Source organism: Callithrix jacchus, chromosome 9, assembly GCF_049354715.1.
Source record: "Callithrix jacchus isolate 240 chromosome 9, calJac240_pri, whole genome shotgun sequence".
In the NCBI taxonomy this organism is placed as follows: Eukaryota; Metazoa; Chordata; class Mammalia; order Primates; family Cebidae; genus Callithrix; species Callithrix jacchus.
In genome coordinates, this window is record NC_133510.1 from 55,239,001 (window position 1) to 55,266,909 (window position 27,909).

Below are 27,909 nucleotides of genomic sequence, written 5' to 3' on the forward strand. Positions count from 1 at the left end.
TTTATTTTTACTCAGGAAACTGAGTAAGATCTTTTATTCAGGAAATCTAGGGGCAGTGTAACAGAAAAAGTTCCTTTCACTTCATTATGGTGCTGGAAGATGTAAGTATTTAAAACAATACAAAAAGTTTCTGCATTTAAAATAATCAGTGATTACTTGAATGAAATATTTTTTAATAAGTGAAAAGAGAAAAATTTCCCAGGTTTTATTTATTATTACATGGCTCTATATAAAGAAATTATGATATTTTGGGATAAAATTGTTTTGAGACTAAAAGAAAAAATTCACATCAGAGGCTGAGTGAGGCAGCTGGCAAGGCACAGTGGCTCAGGCCTATAATCCAGCTCTTCTGGAGGCTGAGGCAGGTGGATCACTTGAACTTAGGAGTTCAACACTGGCCTGGGCAACATGGCAAAAGCCTATCTCTACTAAAAATACAAAAATTAGCTGATGCAGTAGCAAGCATCTGTAGCTACTCGGGAAGCTGAGGCACAAGAATTGAACCTGGGAGGCAGAGGTTGAAGTGAGCCGAGATAGTGCCACTGCAATAAAGCCTGGGTGACAGAGTGAGACTCTGTTTAAAAAAAAAAAAAGAGGCACCTCAGAGTGTCGATAAGCTAAAAAATAATCCTCTCCCTCAACAATTATTTTTTAGAAATTCCCAACTGTGGCTAAATGGTTTGGCACAGCTAAATACATGAGGCTCAAATTCACCAAAAAAATGAAGTTGTTTTAACCTACCGTATGTTTAAATTATGATGGCTACTATGAGCCATAAAATATTTTATAATAAAACTGTCGATTCTAATCAATACAAAGCAGTGTATGAATAACATTCCAGCCACTAACCCTCTGAACATCGATGACTTTATCTGTGCTGTTTTTATGGCACTTAATCACTTGTTATATTTTATTTGCAGGTAGTGGCATTTCTGGACATAGGATTTTTGTGTTTCATCTTTGCGGCTCTTACAATGTTAGCACAATGACTGGGCTACTCAGTACATGTTTTCTGAATGAAAGAATGAATAAATGAGGGGGAGGGCTAAAGTTCAGGAATAATGGCAGTAAATACTGCATACATATAATAGTGAATATATATTTGGAGAGTGCTAAATAAGCCCAATTACTGCTTTTTTATATCATATCCTATGAAAGCAACATATAGAGACTTAGACACATCTATAAATGTCATTTATGTGCACTCTATTTTGCATCCCAGTAATGATCACAACCATCATAAAGTAATCATTCATGTAGTCACATTCTTAAGTCTGTCTTCTCCACTTTAAATCCCAGAGGGTAAGGACTGCATATGGCTTCTGAGAGCTTCAGCATCTCACAATAGTGGGGGCCCAATAAATATATTTTGAATAATGAATGCAGTTAGGGCTGCGTCACTACATAACTTGCACATGACTGGGCCCCATTTTAGTTGAGTTTACCAGGCTTCTCACAGCTTCACAGAATCTAAACATTTATTCTTCAATGGTTTTAGGATACACACTTTTTCACATGCATCTTACAGTTGATAGTGTCTTAGTACCATGTATAAATTAAACAATAGTATTTTTTTCTTTCTCAGTATTACACAAAATAAGTCTTAAGAAATGATAGTATTTTCCAATCAATGAAATAAAGTTACTGTCAATTTCATTTTAGTATGGAAAAGACAAAAACTTCAAGTACTCACATCAATTAAATCGGAAAGATCATGTATATAATACTTGAAAACTGAGGCATTGGTGGCTTCAAGTGTTAGGAGATATTCGTTCCGTGCCTTAATCGATTTTAGCTTATTTTCCGAATATTTTGCTTGTCTCTGGAATGAAGAAGATCCAGGCATTGAGAAAGAAAGCAAAGTCATTTTTAATCAAGACAGAGAAAGATACATGAATTTTTATTAACTGTAACAATTTATTCCACATATAAAAATGACCCTCAAAGTCTTCTGCCAAAAGTACATTTTGAATCTAATTTAAATAGCAAACTAAAATTACCCAGCTATGGGGAATAATAACAATGTATTTGGGCTTCAGGCCCATTTGCAATGAAATCTCCTTGTTAATATTCAAGTTCTCCACACTGTGTATTGAATACTTGGCATTCACCACTAAATGATGTCCAGCTGTTATTACATGATTTTTACATTTCTTAGACATTTCTCATTCCCATGGGAGGAAATGCATGTCATTTCACAATAATTTACAATGTGTGGATATCAGCTATTGCATCAGTGTTCTTAATATTGTCTCCTCAAATGAAGGCAGAAGAGCTCTGCAGTATCTTTTTACTTACTTTTTCTTTCATTTTTTCAATTTTCTTTACAGAGCTTCGCCGTTGATGTCTCTCCTCTAGTCGAATATGGAACACTGGATCACCAGATCTTCCAATCTGCTTTTCCTCTTGTTTTTCAGCCTCTTTCAGCTTACTCTCTGCACTGATGCTCTCTGCATGATACATATGGTATGTTTTCATCACCTGTGGAAAAGTGACCCAAATCATTACAAGATGTCTGTCTGTAATTTAGAGAGTGAATGGGAACCATTTATAGGACATATACGATATACATATCACCTTCCAAATGGCAGAGGGGAAAAGTCAGGTTGTTAGTAAATAAGTGAATTATGGACTACTGCTTCTACATAAGGCACACAGAAATATGCAAATTCATATACCAGGAAAAGGCACTTAGGGGACAGGATATGATGAGAAAACGATTTACAGAGTCTTATACATATTTTTCAATGTACTTCAAAAGTTCTCTTAAAAGTATTTCTGTAAACTCTCCTCTACATTATTAATTTGCAGAATAAACCATTTATTCATGGATCAATTTTAGCCCTACCCAAACCCAAATTAGTATAGTCATTATTAAAGGAATTTTATTGCACAAAATCTACCTGTCAAAGTAAAAAATGTAAATATTAAGGTTCATACATAGTTTGAGTTGAAAAAAACATTGTTTTTCTGACCACGAATACTTTATGTTCAATCAAGAAAACATTTATTTTCTTTAAAAGACAAAAACAAAAAACAAAGAAAAATAGGCTGGGCATGCTGGCTCATGCCTGTAATCCCACCACTTTGTGAGGCCAAGGTGGGCAGATCACTTGAGGTCAGGAGTTTGAGACCAGCCTGGCCAAGATTGTGAAACCCTGTATCTAGTAAATACCAAAAGTTAGCCAGGTATGGTGGCACACCTGTATTCCAGCTACTCAGGAGGCTGAGGCAGGAGACTCACTTGAACCCGGAGGTTGCAGTGAGCTGAGATTGTGCCACTGTGCTCCAACCTGGATGACAGAGCAAGACTCTGTCTCAAATAATAATAATAATAAATAAATAAAATAAAAAGCAATCAAGGATAATCACTATCAAGATTTTAGTATACAGCCTTCCAGTCTTCTTCCTATCAAAATACATACCCACATATGCCCCCCTGCCACACACACACATATTTCTTCCTTTAAAAATGCCATATATGCCTGGCTACTGTAGTGAGAAAAGGGGACTTAGTTAAAACTAAAGTCGGGGCAGGGCACGGTAGCTTCATGCTTGAAATCTCAGCACATTTTGGAAGGCCAAGGTGGGAGAATTACTTGAGCCTAAGAGTTTGAGACCAGCCTAGGCAACACAGTGGGACCCTGTCTGTACAAAAAAAAAAAAAAAAAAATTAGCTGGACCTGGTGGTGCATGCCTGTAGAGCCAGCTACCTGGGAGGCTGAGTCAAGGGGATCACTGAGCCTGGGAGGAGGAGGTTGCAGTGAGCTGAGACTGTGCCATTGTACTCCAGCCTTGGTGACAGAGTGAGACCTTGTCTCAAAAAAATAAAATAAAATATAAATAAATACATACATAAATAAAATAAAATGCCATATATGATTTCTCTCTTTAAAAAACTGAGCTCATCCTGTATTTATAATTTTTAGATGGTAATGTCTTTTGCCACTTATATATCAGAGCACATTTTCCTATATCATTAAATATTCTTCTAAACATAATTTTAAGTGCTACATAGTAAGGTCGGGCCCAGTGGCTCACGCCTGTAATCCCAGCGCTTTGGGAGGCCAAGGCGGGTGGATCACGAGGTCAAGAGATCGAGACCATCCTGGTCAACAAGGTGAAACCCCATCTCTACTAAAAATACAAAAATTAGCAGGGCATGGTGGTGCATGCCTGTAGTCCCAGCTACTTGGGAGGCTGAGGCAGGAGAATTGCCTGAACCCAGGAGGCGGAGGTTGCGGTGAGCCAAGATCGCGCCATTGCACTCCAGTCGGTAACAACAGTGAAATTCCGTCTCAAAAAAATAAATAAATAAAATAAAAAGTGCTACATAGTATTTTTCTATATGACTGTGCCATAATTTAATTCCCTATTGTTAAAAACTTTAGGATATCTCAACTATTTGCTTTAAAAAGTTGTGTTGAAAACCTTTGATGTATATGTCATTTCTTCTCTTAGAAATGACATATGTAATTTGAATTTTAATTAATTTAGGGATATATAGAATATACAAATTTCATAATATAAAATTTATACAATGAATCCTCAATTATTACATATTTTGGTTATATTGTTGTTACAAAAATGTTTGTGTACAAAACTGTGTCGTATTTTCTAGGACAAATTTTCAGAAATAGAATTGCAAGGTTAGAGCATATGCACATTTTTGACAGTTATATATTGCCAATTTTACACTCGGCTAATTAAAGCCAACTCATCCATAGCATTATCTCTGAAAGTATTTCAGACAACATAATTGTTTGATAAATATTTTCTCAAATAATTATTCATTATTTGTATAATAGTATCTATGAATCTTTATGTAATCTCTGTATTCTTAGATACAAGAGAATAACAGATTTCAGAGTCACAGATTTTACCTGAAAATCATAATTTTTCCAATATAATTTCAATATGCTTTCATATGTAGTCAGGTATCTGGGTGAATTAAAAAACCTGTATATTTTGAGCACAATTATGCTCCTTAAAAGAAACAACACATGTTAGGTATGATGACTCCAATGCAAAGGATGTAACAAGGAGCATAAGCAAACTCGGCACCCAGTGCTAAACATTCATGGCAGAACTTTCTTATAAATGATGTCAAATTCTCTACTGCAGAAGACAGACTTCATTTCATATGCAAATAACCACGTTATTCAGAGCCAATTTGATAACTAAGGTGTAGGAAGTTGAGAATAATGCAATGTTTTCAAGTAATGAATCTGATTTTTCTCATTTCAAGAGATGAGTTTTTAAATAGTTTGAGACCTGGAAGCATCACTGGAATAAATATATTTATTTAGGTTAACCCATATGAAATTGCTCTTTCTGTAGGTTATTAAAAAGGTGGAAAATCAGCACTTTCTTATGGTTCAACTCAACACATAATCTCAAGATGACTATTTTGAAGAGTAAGACATGGGGGTTAATGAAGAACCTTTACTTATTTTCATAAAATCTAATGATGGCTTTCCTTAAAAATGTAAGCTAGTAAATCATGTCGAAGACATTACAGAGCCAGAACAAAGTAAGGGGTAAACTACAAAGCACTGGCAGCTTTTTCTCAGCCGTGTGTAACTGGAAAGTTGTCTGTTTTTAGCAATTATTGAACCTGTCTGGGAGAAGTTTGGTTGGCTACTTCAGTTTAAAAGAAAAATAAAATAGCAGTAGGAAGCAGCTCAGCAGCTGGGAAATGAAAAGGGAGTCACCCTGCAGCTGGGCAAACAGCAAGGCCAACAAATCTACACATACCTTGCATTTACTTCTAGACTTGGCTCTGTTATTCCCTGCCTGAAGCAAACCCACACACTATTATATTTGGGTCTTGGTTCCAGTTACACCTTAAAATGAGAGGGTGTACACACACACACACACACACACACACACACACACACACACTGCTCAGCTCTCTGTATTCTTGCTAATAGGAAAGAGGAGATGAGAACACATGACTCTCATCACACTTGGATGAAAAGGTACCCTAGGCCACCCTGAGTATCTGAGAAATATTTCTTTTAAATATATTATCACAAAGAAAAAGCCTGAACTTCTGACGCTTGCTTGACTTGGACACTGAGGACTAGCACAAACAGGTAATTTGCATAAACTAAGCCTTAGTATAAGAGAAAGGATACTGCGCAGATTGCCAGCAGGGTGTTCCTTAGACTAGTCTGAGTTAAAAGGAAAACATTTGAGTCTGACCTAATGCTGGAAAGAAAAGAGTGTATCTCATCATTACGTGTTTTGCACAATAGCTGAGGATTCTCTACCTAGTTCAGTGGTGATTTCCAGAAAGCAAATTTCTTTGTTGAATTTGACTTAGGGTTTCCACTATTCACTAAAATGTTAACAGTTACAATGAATGCATTTTAAAAGTTGGGGAGATAAACACTAAACACTTTTCTAGAACTCAAATTACAGATAATGAGCACAAGTAAAAACTGTATTATTTAAAATGTAAGCTGTTGACAGAAGTCAAATATATTTTGTATTTAAAATAAAATAACAGACAGTTCTCTTTTTCAGAGAAGTTAAAAAAAGCTTTCATTTTTTTTAACAGGTGCATTTTGAATACATACTCAAAGAAAATAACAGCTTCACCAGCTTAACACAAACACAAGCCTTTGCATACCAAATGACCTGACAGACATATAACCATGTAAATGTACTCCCATTGCATATTTTCCTGTTTGAATTCTTCTCTACTAAAACTTCATGCATAATTCTCCATTCAACACAGCTAATTTATCTTTCTTGCTCCATTTTTCCTCAACTGCTGAAAAAACAGTCAGCTAGAAAATGACCCACATCATAAATTTCTTTAGGAGATTGGGATATCCTAATGATAACTTGCAGAGAAGTTAATGTTTTTTTCTTATTGACACACCCATATCATATATCTGACAGTACTCTTATAGTTTAAATCAAAATAATGAAAATACCTGTAGCAAATTTAATACTTAGTGTTAAGAAATCATTATCTATCTGAAAACTACATACGTGTTGGATAAGATCAATATATTAATGCTATAGTTTCTGCTTTTTGACTACTAGCTCAAAAGTTAGAAGACAGGGATCCCAGGAATGGATCTACACTTACTAGGTGTGGGGAAGTTATTTAATGCCTCTGCTTACTTTACAAGGTTGTCATGGATGCCAAATTGTGTGTCCCTGTGTGTGTGTGTTTTAATTTAAATTTTATTGCGTATTTAATATGTTATATCTATGTACACAATATATACAGTATCACTAATACAGATATGTACATATATGTGTCTAATTTACTTTAGCAAGTATTATATAATGCTTACTACTTGCTAGACATAGTTTTAAGCATTTTATAAACAACATATGTACTCCTTCTAGGAACTCTTATGAAGTAGGTACCTCTATCCTTCCCTTTATGCTGATGAAAAAACTGAGGCATAGAGAGGTTACATAACTTGTCCAAGGTCACACAGCCGGCAGAGCGATGGTGGGAATTCATGTAGCCTGGCATCAGATGTCTTGGATTGCTATGCCATAACCTTTGGAAAGTCTGAAGTATCATACAATTGGAAGGCCTCTCTATCTAAGGATTCAGTCACTATTAATTATATTTAGGAATGAAAGAAAAGAGGGGATGAAAGACATTTATTTATTCAGCATGTGCTTGATGCTTATCACCCATAAGGCACCGATGGGTGTAAAAAGAAAGACTTGGTTCCCATCTTCTAAGAGTTAAAAATTTTGGAGACTAAAAAATGGGCCTTCAATATTCTGATGGGCACAGATGAAGGGAGGGCATCCAGGGTGGAAAGATGGTACAAGCAAAGTTACAGTAAGGTAACTGTGGGAAAGTGCACAGGTGAGGTGGGCATGAGCAGACCAAGATGGTAGAGAAGGGGGTCCAGGGAAGAACTTGGGAAGTGGATGGCTGGGTAACAAGCTGAAGGATAAGATTATATAAGTTGGCATGGGCCAGAGAGTCTTGAAGCCCCCACTATGAAGGGCATAATGTATTTTATAGGTGTTGGTGAATCCACAGTGTTGCAGACAGTATGGTCAAAGCAATGTCTTAGTAATAATATGGTAAAGATATGCAGGATGGCTTGGGGTGACCTCATTTAGTGTGGAGGAAGAAGTGATGGACAATAAGAAAAACAATCCATAATGACAGTTATAGAGCCTTTTCTCTGTTATCATTCTCTTTGACCTTTTCTTAAACTTGACATGATTCCCTCTACCATGGAGTTCAATGCCCTCAGATGGTCCCAACACCCATCTAAGCAGCAATTTGTGGACCACTCTTAGCTACTTACGGCTTCCTCCCCAGAATTTGTACGTTCCTGCCTCTGCAGCTTCTCCCAAGCAAATCCCTGAGCTGCCATCTCCCAGAACCTCCTCCTTTTGATATCTGACCCATTCTCCATGGCAAGCTTAAATTTCACCAATGGTTAAGTGCACCCTGGCTCCTCAGCCAGAGGGATCTTCTTCTTAGGACTGCCAAGACAAGTATTGTCTTTCAAGACAGCTCTTCATTGAGACTCTTCAGCACACAGCACTTTAGCTGTGTGTCGCTGATCTCTGTGTACCACCCAGGTTGTGGACTGTCCTATAAGAACGGCCAGGGTACCAACCATGTTTATGTATATTCAGATCCTTAAAACTGTCTCATATATAGTATGAGTAAAATAGGTGAGAATCAAATGAAGGATAAGAACCCATTTTACAGTAAGCTTGACCATCCATTTATTCACTCAAACATTTATTAAATACCTACAATGCAGCTGGGATTGTTCTTTTCTATTCCTAGCTTCCAAAATAGCACCAGCAGTAAATACCTGGGATTGGACTAATGGCATGACAAATAGTTCTAAATCATTTGTGAAATATGGTTAGTGTTGGAATTTATGGCCTCTCAGAAAAGAAATGATGTGGTGGTTTGGCAGGGAAGGGAGATGAAAAACTGTATGTTAGTGACAATATTTCCTAACTCTATATAGTCTGCTGCTTCATGAAATCCACAATCACTAAAAGCTCTTCGAGAAACTACATTCTTTGGGTTTCTTATCAACTACCTAAGATAAAGATCAATTTTCTACAATCAGCACTTAAGAGGACTCTAATTGTAGCTGAATTTCTGCAAGTGCCAGACTAACCAAACCACTGGGGTGGTACCACAGCCTGGGAATCCCATGTCTATTGTTTCCCAGGAAACTCTCGGGTTTGTGGGAAAAGCAGGGCTACCAGGGCCACCTTCAGCTGAATCCCAGGAACCTAACACAGCCACAGTACCTCCCTCCAGTTATTGGCCTCTCCTTGGGCAAGCTGTCTCTCTGGCGGCTTGAGACTGGGGTAGTGGGCAGGAATTCCCTCAAAAAGAGCACTCCGGATATTTTGTGCCATGATCTTTACACCTGCAACCTCCAGTTTCCTTGCTCTTTAGTATACTGGGCCAATCCTGCTGATGAACACAGTCTCTGGAACGATGAAGACCAGGATTTGAGTTCCAGTGCCACTGATTCCTAAGTGGGCAAGTTTCCCAATATCCCTGAGCTCCAGTTCCTCCAGGGGAAAATGGGGATTAAATGACCGAATGTAAGCACACAGCATGGTGGGACATTATCATTCTTGACAGTGTCTAAGGTATGATTTAGAAGTAACAGTGCAGGCTTTGGGCCTCATATCCAGGCTCTAAGCAGACAGGTGCAGGCCACTGTCTCCCAAAGGCAAAGCAGCCAATAAAAGCAGACCATCAGATGCCTTTTTTGCTATTTCATGTTTAGAGCTGAGATACCCTAAACCTCATAAAAACTAAAATAATGTATCAGTGAGGATGGCCTTGGAGGTGACTGCAAAGACACTTACATGTTTATAAAACACTCCTGAATTCACACTTTGGAAACATTTTTGGCCTATCTACAAACACCTCTTATAATTAGCACCCTTTTCAATGTATGGTGACAATTATTCCAAAATCAGGTAGATATTAGCTCAGGTTTCAGGGAGCAATGTATACTGATTTTATTTATTCACCTACCAAACAGCTACTGAGTGTCTGAATACCAGGCACTATGCTAGGCCTTGAGACTACAGATGGAAGACATAATCTCTCCCCAGTAGGGATGATGCAAAGGCCAGCCTACTCTTACTGCACTACAAATAAGAAGTGGATATATACAGAGGTGGAAGAGGGGCAGTTGCTGGACTTCGGCTTAGGCTGAGTGGAAACTAGGTATACAAAAATTCCCAGGCTTCTTTATAATCAGCTTATATTTAATTCTGTAAGCCAATTTAGGGAGAGAAAAAAGTGGAGAATAGATTTCATTTATATAAAGGATGTAAAGGCAGAAGAAGCCAGCCCTTAACATATTCCCACAATGGATCTCTCTGTTTCTCAGATCCTATCCCATTCCCACCTCCCATTTAAGGCCTACAAGTGACATCAGCACTTTTTTTCTTGTTCCCAGCATCGGGGCCGAAAGAGTTGATGATCCCTGAGGTCACGAGTGGTCAGCAGGACTGTTACAATGACAAACTTTCACAAATCCACCTTCTCTTTCTGGGCCAATATGGCTCTTCATAAATCAGTGAAAGCAAAGTTTACAAAACTTCAGTTATATTTTCCAAGTAGCATTTACAGAACAATTCACTTTGAGAAGCAGCATACTCATGGTTAAGAGTTCAGACTTGGCCAGGCACGGTGGCTCACGCCTGTAATCCTAGCACTTTGGGAGGCCGAGGTGAGCAGGTCATGAGGTCAGGAGTTCAAGACCAGCCTGACCCATGTGGTGAACCCCATCTCTACTAAAAATACAAAAATTAGCCAGGCATGATGGTGTGTGCCTATAATCCCAGCTACTTGGGAGGCTGAGGCAGGAGAATCACTTGAACCTGGGAGACGGAGGTTGCAGTGAGCTGAGATTGAGCCATTGCACTCCAACTTGGGTGACAGAGTGAGACTCTGTCTCAAAAAAAAAAAAAAAAAGTTCAGACTCATCAAACAGACTGCCTGGGTTTGAATGCTGCCTCTGCCCTTACTTGCTTGAGGTCTTTGACAAGTAACCTAACCATTCTGTGCCTCCAATTCCTTACTGCAAAATCAGAATTACAGTATTACTGCCTAAGGTGGTGGAGAGGATAACATGCGTTAACACATACGAAGAGCACAGAAGAAAGAGGCTGACATGCAAGTTCCCAGTACATGTTAGCTATTGATATTTGAAAAAATGCCATAAAATAATTCATTTTTAATAGGTAATAATTTTTCCATGATTAGAGGTATAATTGTTTCTATTAGAGGTAAAAGGAAGAAAATCAGCAGTATTTCCATTTATGTATTACTTTGATCTTGCATTGCTATAGAGAACCACCTGAGACTGGGTAATTTATAAAGAAAAGGGGATTCACTGACTCACAGTTCAGTAGGCTATACAGAAACCATGGCTGGGGAGGACTCAGGAAACTTATAATCATGGTGGAAGGTGAAGGGGAAGCAGGCATATCTCATGTGGCCACAGAAGGAGGAATAGGGCAAAGGGTAAGTGCTACATACTTTTAAACAATTAGATCTTGTGAGAACTCTATCATGAGATAGCATGAGCAGGATGGTGCTAAAACATCAGAAACCACCCCCATGATCCAATCACCTCCCATCAGGGAATTACAATTCAACATGAGATTTGGGTAGGGACACAGAGCCAAACCATACCAGTGCATATGTTAAGTATTTTAGTAATGCTCTTTATTTTTATTTATTTATTTTGAGATGGGAGTCTCACTCTGTAACCCAGGCTGGAGCATAGTGGCACAAGCTCGGCTCACTGCAACCTCCACCTCCTGGGTTCAAGTGATTCTCCTATCTCAGCCTCCACAGTAGCTGGGATTACAGGTACTTGCCACCACGCCAGGCTGATTTTTGTATTTTTAGTGGAGATGGGAGTTTCACCATATTGACCAGGCTGGTCTCAAACTCCTCACCCCAGGTGATCCGCCCTGCTCAGCCTCCCAAAGTGCTGGGATTACAGGCATTAGCCACTGCACCTGGACACAAAGCACTTTAGAATAAGCAAATAGACGGAGGTGAACAATAGCAGGAGATATGGTCTTTATGGCAAGTTTATCAAAGGAAATTGAGATACATTGTGACTGCATTGAAATGAAATCAGCATAACAGTCTGAATTTATCATCAAATTATATTTATAATCCAAACAAATGCTTTGAACAAAAGGCACTGTCTGGGACTCAGCGCCCTGCTGGCTAGGGACTGCCAAGTAACCAAATGATAGGGCAAACGAGATGCAGAGACCAAGCAAAACAACGGGAAAAATAGAGAGCACATATGCAAAGGGGGGAAACAAGGGTAAGAAAAATCACAGGAATAATCAGCTTGTGTTCAGTGTAGTGTTAACACTTTTGTTTCAGGAGTAATCATAGAGTAGCATTTTCTTTTCCTTTTTGGGGATTTAAAAAATGTTTTTATTTGTAATGGACACACAAAAATTGTACATATTTATGAGGTATACTGTGATGTTTCCCTCTATGTATACATTGTATAATGATAAAAATGACTAAAAAAGGTAATGTAGATAAAATTTTTGATGCAAAAATAACATTAATATTTATTATATGAAAATATGTACATTGTTAAAAAGTAAAAGCACTGGGCCGGGCGTGGTGTCTCACGCCTGTAATCTTAGCACTTTGGGAGGCCGAGGCGGGTGGATCACGAGGTCAAGAGATCAAGACCATCCTGGCCAACATGGTGAAACCCTGTCTCTACTAAAAATATAAAAATTAGCCAAGCATGGTGGCACATGCCTGTGGTCCCAGCTACTCAGGAGGCTGAGGCGGAAGAAATGCTTGAACCTAGGAGGCAGAGGTTGCAGTGAGCTGAGATTGTGCCACTGCACTCCAGCCTGGTGACAGAGCAAGACTCCGTCTCAAAAAAAAAAGTAAAAGCACTGATACTCATACATTAGGATGGGTCAAATAACGCAGCAGAAAATTCACAGAACAGCTAAAGAAAAGTTTGAAAAATGTGCTCAAGATCAATAAGAAGAAACATGAGGCAGATTTTTTCTTTTTTTTGCTTTGAAAGTTCATGTTACTTGCTTGTAATAGGAAATAATTTCATCCAGAGTTCAAAAGTAACTGTGGGTGCTTCTGGTAGATTGTTGGGGGCAGAAGTGGGTGACATATGTGCAGAGCTAGGTCCATGGCTCTGGTCAGGGCACTGCCCTGGGTCACTCTGTGCTGGCCAAGGCCTGCTCCATGCCTGGATGCTGGAAAAACCAGTTCTCTTCTGACCCACAAAGCAATCCAATGGTGAAGCAAACTCAGGATCTCTCTCAGCCTAGAGATCTGATGGATGAGGCAGGAATTTTAACTATTTGTAAAAAAAAAAAAAAAAAAAAAAAAAAAAAAAAATTATGGTATCTCATACTGACACAGCCAGGTGTGAGAGGGTCACTGGAGAAACTCTAACCAACCTGCCCACTGGGTGGAGCCTCGGGAAGTTCACGGCCTTTGCAGTGGGAAGGAGAGGGTCCCTCCTCTTCCTTTGTAAAACCTGAGATTCAATCTGCCAGGAAGGAAGCACTGGAGCATGGGACACTGGCCTAGCAAGAGTCCCTATTTCCCCTTTTCTTCCTTTTCACCAAATAAAATCCTGTCTTACCATTCAAATTGCAAGCCTAAATTTTCATGGCCATGGGACAAAGAACCCCCATCTTTACCTGAACTAAGGAAAATTCCTGTAACACCATGGCATATTGAGATTTTGCACCCAGTAAATTTACAGAGTAGCATTTTTAATGGAGAGGTCTATGAATAACGAACCTGGATTTTGGTCCTGGCTTTGCTGCAAAATAACTCTGTAACCTCAGCCTTTCAGACCCCAAGCATGAGTCTTATCTATTAGAAATGACAACATAAGGTCCCTCTACAGGACCAAAATTAGGGAGACAATCAAATTGCCTTTATACCTTAGGCACTTTGAAAAGTGTGGGATGAAAGACAAAGTACAAAGTAGAGGCGTGATCACAGAAGGAAAAATTGATCAGATAACTTCTAGGTGCAGAAGGCTTCCTTTCAAGAGAATTTTAATGTATCTTTAAAAGGAGAATATTTCATGAAGCTCAGAGGAAACAGTGTAGAATGACATTTAGGAGTAGAATATGAAAACAGTGTCCATACTGTTATTCCAGTTTTTGTTTTCTGTTGGTCTTCAGTCTGCCATGCAGAGACTGTGTGGTGACTCAGGGGCAAGGCTTGATCTAACTCCTACAAAGGAGGTGGTTGGTTGGTTGGTTGATTTGCCCTCTCAGGCCTTTTCTAACTCTAAAATTCTATTGATATTGAATTCATGATTTCAAATATGAATCTCATAATAACTAAATTCTGTAAGAATTTATCACTTGGGAAAGCATATACAACATACTTCCCAGTATCAGGATAGATGGCAGACAAAATTTTATTATTTATTTATTTTTTTAGACAGAGTCTTGCTCTGTCACCCAGGCTGGAGTGCAGTGGCATGAACTCAGCTCACTGCAACCTCCACCTCCCAGGCTCAAGTGATTCTTCTGCCTCAGCCTCCCAAGTAGCTGGGATTACAGGCACCCACGACCATGCCAGGCTAATTTTTGTATTTTTAGTAGAGACAGCGTTTCACCATGTTGGCCAGGCTGATCTCAGACTCCTGACCTCAAGTTCTCAAGTGACCCACCCTCCTTTGCCTCCCAAAGTGCTGGGATTACAGACATGAGCCACTGTGCCCAGCTGGCAGATAAATTTTAATGGAAAGAAAAAGCCAGTGTAACAACAAATTATACTAATTATCTCCTTCTGGTTCTGTTGACTTGGGACAGCAAGGAGTACACCGTGCTATGCCAGGGATATAAGATTCCTCCTGGAATTCTCCCTGGGCTCCGAGACCATAACTCATCTGCTTTGCTCCACAGAAATTATTGAAATGAACAATGCCCCTGTAGTCTGTTGTAGCACACTGTTAAATTGATGAACCTTATACAGGGATATCTATCACTCTAGCAACTTTAATTAGCTCCCAAACTGATTATTGATCAATCATCAAGTGCTCATTAGAAAGGAAAACCCAGGAGATATTTGGTAGGTGTGGGCTGACATACTTAGAGATATGCTACATGCTTCTATTTTTGATGGTTACATTGAGTTAAATCAGGGCATTAGTCATCATTTTCAAAATGCTGAATTTAACAATGATTTTTAAATGTTAACATAAATTACAATTAGTTTCATAAGATTTTGCTACTTTAATGCAACTAATGAAAAAGGACCAATTTACCCTAAAGAAGATAAATTGTTTTATGCCTTATTAAAAAGAAAATGTTTCTATTTGTAATAAGAGTAAAGTGTATTTATAAATCTTAATCTGCACTTGTTCTTCTTCCAGCAGTTATTAGAGGCAGGTTCTGATTTAAGTGTTCGAGTCATAGATGGGGTTATTAGTTTTGTTTATTTCTAAGGAACTCCTGATCAACATTCATATTCAGCAAAAGTTTCTCAGGCCCTCTATTATGTACAACAAATAGGCCTTGTCTTATTTGACTTAATTAATGTTCTATTACTAGAAATCCAATTATGTTTTTTTCTTTATTGATTTATGCTTGTTCATTAGTTCATAAGATTTTTTATAAACATAATTATCAATTTGGTGTTATAAAACAATATCTGCCCACTTCACAATTATCAGAGATTTCTACCTGAAATAAATGCAATTTTATCCAATCAATTCTAATTTAGCAAAAGATTATTTTCCTTTCTTGTCTCTCAAGTACTCATTGAAGTGGGGTAAAGAGAGACTGGTAAGGAATTGGGATTTTAAGAAAGTTCAGTTTAATCCCTTCCTCCCTTCTTCCCTCCTTCCCTCCCTCCCTTCCTTTTTTCTACCTTTCTTTCTTAGTTCAGTTTAATTCTCTTTCCTTTCTTTCTCTCTCTCTTTTTAAATTGTACTTTAGGTTCTGGGGTACATGTGCAGATTATGCAGGATTGTTGCTAAATTATATACATGGCAATGCGGTTTGCTGCCTCCATCCCCCTGTCACCTATATCTGGCATTTCTCCCCATGTTATCCCTCCCCAACCTCCCCACCCCCCACTTTCCCTTCCCTTGCCCCCAACAACAGACCCCAGTGTGTGATGCTCCATCCCTGTGTCCATGTGTTCTCATTGTTCAACACCTGTCTATGAGTGAGAACATGCAGTGTTTGATTTTCTGTTCTTCTGTCAGTTTGCTGAGAATGATGGTTTCCAGATTCATCTATGTCTCTACAAAGGACATAAACTCATTTTTTATGGCTGCATAGTATTCCACGGTGTATATGTGCCACATTTTTCTTGTCCAATCTATCACTAATGGGCATTTGGGTTGGTTCCAGATCTTTGCTATTGTAAACAGTGCCACAATGAACATGTGTGCATGTGTCCTTATAATAGAATGATTTATAATCCTTTGGGTATATAACCAGTAATGGGATTGTTGATTCAAATTGAATTTCTAATGCTAGTTCCTTGAGGAATGGCCACACTGTTGTCCACAATGGTTGAGCTAATTTACACTCCCACCAACAGAGTAAAAGTGTTCCTATTTCTCCACATTCTCTCCAGCATCTGTTGTTTCCAGATTTTTTAATGATCGGCATTCTAACTGGTGTGAGATGGTATCTCACTGTGGTTTTAATTTGCATTTCTCTAATGTCCAGTGATGATGAGCATTTTTTCATGTTTGATGGCCTATATATCTTCTTTTGAAAAGTGTCTGTTCATATCCTTCGCCCACTTTGAATGAGTTTTTTTTTTCTTGTAAATCTGTTTCACTTCTTTGTAGATTATGGATATTAGCCCTTTATCAGATGGGTAGACTGCAAACATTTTTTCCCATTTTGTTGGTTGCCGTTCACTCTAATGATTGTTTATTTTGCTGTATAGAAGCTCTGGAGTTTAATTAGATCCCGTTTGTCTATTTTGGCTTTTGTTGCCAATGCTTTTGGTGTTTTAGTCATGAAATCCTTGCCTATGCCTATGTCCTGAATGGTTTTGCCTAGGTTTCCTTCTAAGATTTTTATGGTTTTAGGTCTTATGTTTAAGTCTTTAATCCATCTGGAGTTATTTTTAGTGTAAGACGTCAGGAAGGGGTCCAGTTTCTGCTTTCTGTACATGGCTAGCCAGTTTTCCCAACACCATTTATTAAACAGGGAATCCTTTCCCAATTGCTTGTTTTTGTCAGATTTGTCAAAGATCAGATGGTTGTAGATGTGTGGCGTTGCCTCTGAGGCATCTGTTCTGGTCCATTGGTCTAAATCTCTGTTTTGATACCAGTACCATGCTGTGTTGATTAATGTAACCTTGTAGGATAGTTTGAAGTCAGGTAGCATGATGCCTCCAGCTTTATTCTTTCGGCTCAGGATTGACTTGGCTATGCAGACTCTCTTTTGGTTCCGTATGAAGTTTAAGTAGGTTTTGTCCAGTTCTGTGAAGAGAGTCATAGGTAGCTTGATGGGGAGAGCATTGAGTCTATAAATTACTGTGGGCAGTATGACCATTTTCACAATATTGATTCTTCCTAACCCTGAGCATGGAATGTTTCTCCATCTGTTTGTGTCCTCTCTTATTTCCTTGAGCAGGTTTGTAGTTCTCCTTGAAGAAGTCCTTTATATCCTTTGTTAGTAGTATTCCTAGGTATTTTATTCTCTTTGTAGTAATTGTGAATGGGAGTTTGCTCTTGATTTGGCTCTCTGTTAGTCTATTATTGATGTATAGGAATGCTTGTGATTTCTGCACATTGATTTTGTAGCCTGAGACTTTGCTGAAGTTGCTTATCAGTTTCAGGAGATTTTGGGCTGAGACTATGGGGTCTTCTAGATATACAATCATGTCATCTGCAAATAAAGACAATTTTACTTCCTCCTTTCCTAATTGAATACACTTATTTCTTTTTCTTGCCTGATTGCTTAGGCTAGAACTTCTAATACTATATTCAATAGGAGGGGTGAGAGAGGGCATCCTTGTCTAGTGCCAGATTTCAAAGGGAATGCTTCCAGTTTTTGCCCATTCAGTATAATATTGGCTGTGGGTTTGTTGTAAATAACTTTTATTATTTTGACATATGTTCCATTGATACCTAGTTTATTGAGAGTTTTTAGCATAAAGGGCTGTTGAATTTTGTCAAAGGCCTTCTCTGCATCTATTGGGATCATAATGTGGTTTTTGTCTTTGGTTCTGTTTATGTGGTGGATTACGTTTATAGACTTGTGTATGTTGAGCCAGGCTTGCCTCCCTGATATGAAGCCTACTTGATCATGATGGATAAGCTTTTTGATATGCTATTGCAATCAGTTTGCCCGTAGTTTACTGAAGATTTTTGCACCTATGTTTATCACGAATATTGACCTGAAGTTTTCTTTTCTTGTTGAGTCTCTGCCAGGTTTTGGTATCAGGATGATGTTGGTCTCATAAAACGATTTGGGAAGGATTCCCTCTTTATGTATTGTTTGGAATAGTTTCAGAAGTAGTGGTACCAACTCCTCTTTGTATGCCTTGTAGAATTCAGCTGTTAACCCATCTGGACCCGGACTTTTTTTTGGTTGGCAGGCTATTAATTGCTGCCTCAACTTCAGCCCTTGTTATTAATCTCTGGGGTTTCAACTTCTTCTTGGTTTAGGCTTGGGAGGGTGCAAATGGCTAGGAATTTATCCATTTCTTCCAGGTTTACTGGTTTATGTGAATAGAGTTGTTTGTAGTAATCTCTGATGGCAGTTTCTATTTCTGTGGAATAGGTGGTGATATCCCCTTTATTTCTTTTTATTGCATCTATTTGATTCTTCTCTCTTTTCTTTTTTATTAATCTGGCTAGCAGTCTATTTTGTTGATCTTTTCAAGAAATCAGCTCCTGGATTTATTGATATTTTTTAAGTTTTTTTTTTGGTGTCTCTGTCTCCTTCAGTTCTGCTCCAATCTTAGTTATTTCTTGTCTTCTGCTAGCTTTTGATTTTTTTTTTATCTTGCTCCTCTAGCTCTTTCAATTTCGATGATAGGGTGTTGATTTTAAATCTTTCCTTGCTTCTCATGTGGGCATTTATTGCTATATATTTCCCTCTAGACAATGCTTCAAATGTGTCCCAGAGATTCTGGTACCTTGTGTCTTTGTTCTCATTGGTTTCGAAGAAGATCTTTATTTCTAACTTCATTTCATTGTTTATCCAGTTGACATTCAGGAGCCAGTTGTTTAGTTTCCATGAGTTGTGCAATTTTGAGCTAGCTTTTTAATCCTGAGCTCTAATTTGATTGCACTCTGGTCTGAGGGACTGTTTGTTATGATTTCCATTCTTTTGCAGTTGCTGAGGAGTGATTTACTTCCAATTACGCAGTCAATTTTAGAATAGGTGTAATGTGGTGCTACGAAGTATATATATTCTGTGTATTTGGGATGGAGGGTTCTATAGATGTCTATTAGGTTTGCTTGGTCCAGATCTGAGTTCAAGTCCTGGATATCCTTGTTAATTTTCTGTCTCATTGATCTGTCTAATATTGTCAGTGGAGTGTTAGTCTCCCACCATTATTGTGTGGGAGGCTAAGTCTCTTTGTAGGTCATTAAGAACTTGCTTTATGTATCTGAGTGCTCCTGTATTGGGTGTGTATATATTTAGCATCATTAACTCCTCTTGTTGCATTGATCCTTTTACCATTATGTAATGCTCTTCTTTGTCTCTTTTGATCTTTGTTAGTTTAACCTCCATTTTATCAGAGACTAGGATTGCAACCCCTGCTTTTTTTTTGCTCTCCATTTGCTTGGTAAATCTTCTTCCATGCCTTTATATTGAGTCTATGTGCGTCCCTGCATGTGAGATGGGTTTCTTGAATACAGCATACTGATAGGTCTTGACTTTTTATCCAATTTGCCAGTCTGTGTCTTTTGATTGGAGCATTTAGCCCATTTACATTTAAAGTTATATTGTTATGTGTGAATTTTATCCTGCCATTTTGATGCTAGCTGGTTGTTTTGCCTGTTAGTTGATGCAGTTTCTTCATTGTTTCAATGGTCTTTAATATTTGGTATGTTTTTGTAGTGGCTGGTACTGGTTGTTCCTTTCCATGTTTAGTGCTTCTTTCAGGAGCTGTTTTAAGGCAGGCCTGGTGGTGACAAAATCTCTTAGCAATTGCTTGTTTGCCAAGGATTTTATTTCTCCTTTGCTTATGAAGCTTAGTTTGGCTGGATGTGAAATTCTAGGTTGAAAGTTCTTTTCTTTAAGGAGGTTGAATATTGGCCCCCACTCTCTTCTGGCTTGTAGGGTTTCTGAGGAAAGATCCGCTGTGAGTCTGATGGGCTTTCCTTTGTGGGTGACCCAACCTTTCTCTCTGGCTGCCCTTAGCATTTTTTCCTTCTTTTGATCCCTGGTGAGTCTGATGATTATGTGTCTTGGGGTTGCTCTTCTTGAGGAATATCTTTGTGGTGTTCTCTGTATTTCCTGGATGTTTTCCAGCTTGAATTCGTTGTTTCCATCACATTCAGGTATACCTATCAAACGTATATTAGGTCTTTTCACATAATCCCATATTTCTTGGAGGCTTTGTTCATTTCTCTTCAGTCTGTTTTCTCTAATCTTGCCTTCTCTTTTTTTTTGTTTTGAGACAGAGTTTCGCTCTTGTTATCCAGGCTGGAGTGCAATGGCGCGATCTTGGCTCACCGCAACCTCCGCCTCCTGGATTCAGGCAATTCTCCTGCCTCAGCCTCCTCAGTAGCTGGGATTACAGGCACGTGCCACCATGCCCAGCTAATTTTTTGTATTTTTAGTAGAGACGGGGTTTCACCATGTTAACCAGGATAGTCTCAATCTCTTGACCTTGTGATCCACCTGCCTCGGCCTTCCAAAATGCTGGGATTACAGGCTTGAGCCACTGCGCCCGGCGAATCTTGCCTTCTCATTTTATTTCATTGAGTTTATCTTCAATCTCTGATATCCTTTCTTCTGCTTGGTCAATTCGGCTATTGAAATTTGTGTATGCTTCATGAAGTTCTTGTGTTGTGTTTTTTAGCTCCATCAAGTTGTTTATATTCTTCTCTAAGCTGTTTATTCTCATTAGCATTTTGTCAAACTTTTTGCAAGGTTCTTAGTTTCTTTGCATTGGGTTATAACATGTTCTTTTAGCTCAGAGAAGTTTGTTATTACCCACCTTCTGAAGCCTGTTTCTGTCAGTTCATCAGGCTCATTCTCCATCCAGCTTTGTTCCCTTGCTGGTGAGGAGTTGTGATCCCTTGGAGGAGGAGAGGCATTCTAGTTTTGGGTGTTTTCATCCTTTTTGCACTGGTTTCTTCCCATGTTCGTGGATCTATCTACCTGTGGTCTTTGTAGTTCATGACTTTGTAGTTGGGGTCTCTGAGTGGCTGTCCTTTTTGTTGATGTTGAAGCTATTTCTTTCTGTTTTCAAGTTTTCCTTCTAACAGGTCCCTCTGCTGCAGGACTGCTGAAGGTCCACTACAGACCCTGCTTGCCTGGGGATCACCCGTAGGGGCTGCAGAACAGTAAGGGTTGCTGCTGGTTTCTTCTTCTGTTATCTTTGTCCCAGAAGGGTACCCGCCAGATGTCAGCCTGAGCTCTCCTTTATGATTGTCTCTTTGGATATACGGGGGTTGGGGAGCTGCTTGAGGAGATAGTCTGTCCCTTACAGGAGCTCAAGCACAGTGCTGGGAGCTCCGTTGTTCCATTCAGAGCTGCTGGGCAGGTACATTTAAGTCTGTTGCAGTGGAACTCATAACTGCCTCTTTTTGCAAGTGCTCTGTTCTGGGAAGGTGGGGCTTTATTTGTAAGTTCCTGATGTGCTGCTGCCTTTTTTAAGAGATGCCCTGCCCAGCATGGAGGTAGTCTATTCATAGTCTGCCATCAGAGGCATTACTAAGCTGCCGTGGGCTGTGCCCAGCTGCTATGTGAACTTCCTTGTGGTTTTGTTTACAGAGGTACAGTTAGAACTGCCTCAGTAATGGCGGACTGCCTGGTAGTGGTGGACTGCCTTGGTAATGGCTGACCGTCTAGGTAGTGGTGAACTGCCTTGTTAGTGGTGGACTGCCTCCATCATGGTGGATGCCCTTCCCCACACTGAGCTGGACTGTCCTGGGTCCCGCTGCACTTGCTGTGAAACTCTCAATCCAGAGTGTTTCTGATTGCTGGTCTTTGTGGGGGTGGGACTTGCCGAGCCAGATCACCTGGCTCCCTGTTTCAGCCCCCTGTTTTTCAGTTGAATGGGTGGCTCTGTCTCCCAGGCTTTCTAGGTACCAGTTGAAATGGCTGCCCAGATTTGCTGAAGCAGCTGTCCTGGAAACTCCTGGTGCTTTTTGGCCTGGGAATCTTCTGGTCTGTGGGCAGTAAAAACTCGTTTGGAAATGTGGTGATCACTCCCCCTCTGCATTGTTCTCACTGGGAACTGCACTCCAGAGCTGTTCCTATTTGGCCATCTTGGATCTCCCTTTCTTTCTCTTTCTTTTCTTTTCTTTCTTGAGATGGAGTCTCACTCTATCACCCAGGCTGGAGTGCAATGGCATGATCTCAGCTCATTGCAGCCTCCACCTGCCATGTTCAAGTGACTTTCCTGCCTCAGCTTCCCTAGTAGCTGGGATTACGGGCATAAGCCACTACCCCAGCTAATTTTTGAATTTTTAGTGGAGACAGTGTTTCTCATGGTGGCCAGATTGGTCTCGAACTCCTGACCTCAAGTGATTGGCCTGCCTTTGCCTTCCAAAGTACTGGGATTACAGGCATGAGCCACCATGCCCAGCCAGCTTATTTTTACATCAATGATTTGCTAACACTCTGGCAATGTCAGAGTGTATGGAGTTCCCTGCAGAGGCAACGTTTCACACATCTGTGCTTTCCCTCACACAATTTCCTCTTTTTGGAACGTTTTTCCCATCCATCGTTTATCACTAAATTCATGTGTCAGCTTCTTCAGGAAGCCTCCTGAGTGGCTCCATGCTTGCCCAGAGCCCTAGAGATCTCTATCCAGTCTGTCACTCAGCACTGTACATGGACATATTTCCCTAGTCTAGCTCTCTGATGACAGGGCTGTGTGTTACTCAGCCATGTCACTACAGGACTTAAGTATCTGCTGAAAGACCCCATTCCCAGCCATTTAGTGTTTAAGATTTAGATGCATTAGAAATAATCCATAACAATTTCAGAGCAGAAGCAACAATGCTTTTAGTATTTTCTATTTATCTGATTTAGAGACACAGGACAAATGTTGAGATTTGGGACAAACGCTGAGTAACTTCATTCTACACATTCTAAGACCTTAAAGTCATAGCCCCTCTCTACATACTTGCTGACAGCCACCCGGAAAGAAGAGAGGAGCACTGTCTTAAGAGAGAGCCTATTCAATTTCTGAACAGCTCTAATGAGAATGCTTGGGTCCAAATACTAGTTTTGCCTTATACCATGTTCCTTGGTTTACTTATCTCTAAATTGGGAATAATAATAGTGCCTGTAAGGCTGGAAAAATAAATACAAAAAAATGAATAAATGAATACATGTGAAGTCCTTGCAGTGATCACTGGCTCATAGTGAATGCTCATGAATGCAAATACAATGAATAACATACCCCACTCTTCTATCCTATCTGCTATGGTCTGAACATTTGTGTCCAACACAACTTCAAATGTTGAAATCCTAACTCTCCAAAGTGAGGACAGGATTAGGGGGACATAACGGGGGTGATTAGTCATGGGAGCAGAGCACTCATGAATGCAATTAGTACACTTATAAATGAGGCCTGAGAGAGACCTCTTGTTCCTTCAACCACGTGAGGGCACAGCAAGACGGTATTGTCTATAAGCCACAAACAGGTCTCACCAGATAGTGAATCTGCTGCTCCCTTGATCTTGGATGTCCCAGCTCCAGAACCAGAAAATAAATTTCTGTTGTTTATAAGCTACCCAGTTTGTGGTTTTTTAAACTAAGAAAATCTTTTCAGCTCACAATAGCTCTAGGCCAGCCAATACTCACTTGTTTATTCTCATACACCTGAGAGGCTGAGAAGCCGAGGGATGGTCTTTGTTTCACGGGTCAAAGCAACTGAACTGAAAAGAGACTTAATCATGCCCAGCAAGTCAACAGAGAAAGTCGGTGATAGAGAAGGTCATTCAGAAAGTTCTTATTTCAAAAGCGGTTTTCATACAATGTCTTCAGAGGCACTGAAATACAAGTTTAATCTACTGAAAGAAATGCCCAAGAGTTTGCACATGGAACAGATATTAACCAGGGCCATGCTGAACACCGTGGCAGCAGGACCTAAGCAATAGCCTTTGGTGGCAAAGGAAAAGTTTCAAGTAGTTGGCAGCGCTGAAGGGGAAAGCACATGCATAATGAAAGGCCACCAAATTGACTAGAATTTCAAAGTCACCTGCAACTTTAAATATCCAGTTCTTCTCAGGGAAATGTTTCACATGGCTTCAACATTACATGTGTATATGAGACCTCTACATTATAAGGTTTAGTATATGAAATATTTACACTGAGGACCCAAGACACTTCAGAATCTTGAAATCATAAAAGCCCCACATCTTTAGAATTGCAGCATCAACTAAAATGGAAAGGCTCCTATGGAATCCTTTTCTTTTAAGAAAAGTGGTTTGGAAATGGACACATATGTTCTATGCCTCAAATCCAATACATCACACTCCTTTTATTGGAACACTTAAAAAAAAGAGAGAAATAAGCGGCTTTTGTCAATTTGTACGAGAGGTTTTTGAGTTTGCAAACTGCTTTTGCCTAGATGTCTAGTCATTATTTGTTGCCTGTGTTCTTTGCAGTCTCATTTTAGTGGCTGTTCTGAAATCATTCAACTTCTGATTTTCCCTATTTCCCTAGATATGGCTCCAGAGGGAAATTCTATGAATGTACCTTGTGCTTTTTCCAACTCTATGCCTTGGCTCTCACTGCTCCTTTTCCTCAGATGGTTTCCTCGTGTTTCATCTCTCCTTTTACTGAAATCCTGGCTATCCTCTGAAGGCCATTTTTAGACCTTTTTCTCTCTGCAATTTTCTCAGCTCTCAACATGGACCCTCTCTTTGGATCTCCAAAGCCCTCTGCCTGAACCTATGTGTGAGTACATAATAGTCTGTGTTATATGCCCGTACTATATTCGCCAGTAAAAAGGGAGTACAGCCCATGGGCATGGACTCTGCCTGTCTGAGACTCCCTAGCAGTGTGTCCTTGGGCAAGATACTTAACATCTCTGTGCCTCAACTACCTCCCAGGGTTGTTGGGAAAATTTAAAGAACCAATTATGTAAAGTGCTTAGAATAATAGTACCTGGCACAAAGGTTAGTTGCTAGTATGTCTTAACTTTAGCACATCTGCTAGACTGAGAGCCTCCTGAACTGATACTGTCTCACTTGAAGCTCCTAGCACAGCAGCACATGCCTCACAAGAACCTACTTGCTAATCTAAATTAAAATAGAATCCTGGTTTCAGTTCCAATCTGGCCATGAGTTAGCTCTGGGACATGAGTGAATAACCTAATCTCTCTGGGTCTTTCCAATATTCTTCCAAAATGAGGAGGCTAATTTGAACTTTTTTTTTTTTTTTTTTGAGATGGAGTCTTGCTCTGAGCCCCAGACCAGAATGCAGTGGTGCAATCTTTGCTCACCGCAACCTCCACCTCCTGGGTTCAAGCAACTCTCCTGACTCAGCCTCCTGAGTAGCTGGGGTTACAGGTGCCTGTCACTACACCTGACAAATTTTTCTATTTTTGTAGACATGTGGTTTCACCATGTTGGCCAGGATGGCTTCAGACTCTTGACCTTAGGTGATCTGCCTGCCTCAGCCTCCCAAAGTGCTGGGATTACAGGCATGAGTCACTGTGCCTTAATTTGAACATTTCTAAAGGTCCATTTCAGTCCCCAAATGCTATCTAACTTGGTAGGATCAAATTCACATAATCACGTGAGTTAGAAAACCATGTCGGTAAGATATGTTGAATTGGATTGTCTGACACAACTGATTTAGAGCTCGATTTCTACACATGATTTTTTGCATTTCTACTGGTCAACATTTCTGGTCCAACTTCAAACAGTAAAATCCAAGAAAAATGCCTCTAATTTATTTCAGCAAGTATCACATATATTTAGCACTATAAACTGCTTAAGATGTCTGTCATTAAAGCATTCTAATCACTTAAAAATTATAATACTGTATTTCAGAACATAATAGTTTGGACAAAATACCTTGTTGAGAAGGATTCTGGATATAAAGCATTCTTTAGATTTTTTTTCTGCTAAACTATACTTTCTAACACATTCTCATTTCTAAGCTAAATAATTATTTTGGGTTTCATATGGCTCATTTCCTTTTTTAAAAGACAGTCTTATTTGTGGTATATAAACATCAATCATAATGAATTCTTAAATCTCAGAAAGGAAATGAAACTATAAGCAGGAGGTAGGAGGCAGCTGGCATTACTGATCAGCAGGATACCCTCAAAGATGTCTACACACAAGTTCTTTTTTTTGAGACAGAGTTTTGCTCTTGTTACCCAAGATGGAGTGCAATGGCGCGATCTCGGCTCACCTCAACCTCCGCCTCCTGGGTTCAGACAATTCTCCTGCCTCAGCCTCCTGAGTAGCTGGGATTACAGGCACGCACCACCGTGCCCAGCTAATTTTTTGTATTTTTAGTAGAGATGGGGTTTCACCATGTTGACCAGGATGGTCTCGATCTCTTGACCTCGTGATCCACCTGCCTCGGCCTCCCAAAGTGCTGGGATTACAGGCTTGAGCCACCGTACCCGGCCACAAAGTTCTTATCAAACAGTTCTCCTCAGAGATTCTTGAAATGGTCATTTTATTCATCCTGATCAGTTTAGCAGGAAAACAAAGCCAGTTAAATTAGCTAATCTAGTCCCCAATATCAGTGTGTGTCAAAGCTAAGATCAGAATTCAGAAGCTGCTCGCAGAGAGTCACATAATCCCAATCCCTTTTTCTTTCCATCAAAGTATCTAGCAATCACAGCCAGGGGAAGGAGGTATGGAAATCCTTGTCAGCCCAAGTTTTCTAAATAGAGTGTTTTAAAAAAAGACTTCCAGGAGGCATCACGGAGAATGTGGTATTCCAAAAGGTTTCCAGTTTGGGAGCTTTTTACATATTCCTACTCCTTATTTCCCTTTGTTCAGTGTTTTGTTTTGAGACCCAGACCTCTTTGTAGTCTGTCTCAAAGGAATGAATTTTCATTTTCACTACAGAAATATATATTTTAAATTCTTAAAAATGCCCTTGAGCTAAAATAAATCCGTAACCCCCACTCCTCCCCTCTCAAGGTCAAAAACCTCTTTGAGGCTCAGAGAAAAATTTTCCAATATGAGGTGGCAAGTATCTTGGGCTCTCGGAATGACTTTTCAACCTTGCCTTGGGCATGTTTCTTCTTATAGAAGGATGCATTAGCTCTTGGTCTGTGGGAGGCTCACAAAACCAGTCAACAAAGTTTCCCACCGTAGTCCTCGGAGGCTGTTTTCAAGGAAGGACTTGAAATAATAAACAGCATCTTCTCATTCCTTCTAAAAAATAATTAGCTCTTTTTATTTTAACATTTTAAAGAGACAAGTGCTTCAAAGATATGTAGAGGCCAGGTCGGATTCTGTGCTCAGGTGGCAACTCTGTTTTTTTATTATTGCATTTTAGGTTTTGGCGTACATGTGAAGAACATGCAAGATAGTTGCATAGGTACACACGTGGAGTGTGATTTGCTGTCTTCCTCCCCTTCACCTATATCTGGCATTTCTCCCCATGCTATCTGTCAAAGTTACTCAGCCCACCTCTGGGTTTGTACCAGAACAGCTTCAATCCTTCATTTACATTTGTTAGACACCGATATGGTTTGGTTGTGTCCCCCACCCA

At 39.6% G+C, this 27,909-nt stretch overlaps 1 protein-coding gene across 4 annotated transcripts in view; it reads right to left on the reverse strand.

The window, feature by feature from the left end:
• Positions 1-27,909, reverse strand: part of SRGAP1 (SLIT-ROBO Rho GTPase activating protein 1) — a 334,709-nt gene that overhangs the window by 115,629 nt on the left and 191,171 nt on the right. For all 4 annotated transcript variants that reach the window (XM_009004152.5, XM_002752697.6, XM_078336139.1 and 1 more), the window contains exons 5-6: positions 2,299-2,481; positions 1,694-1,822 (exon numbers count right to left, since the gene is read on the reverse strand). In XM_009004152.5, coding sequence (XP_009002400.1) covers positions 1,694-1,822; positions 2,299-2,481 — 312 coding nt within the window. The remainder of the gene's footprint in view (positions 1-1,693; positions 1,823-2,298; positions 2,482-27,909) is intronic.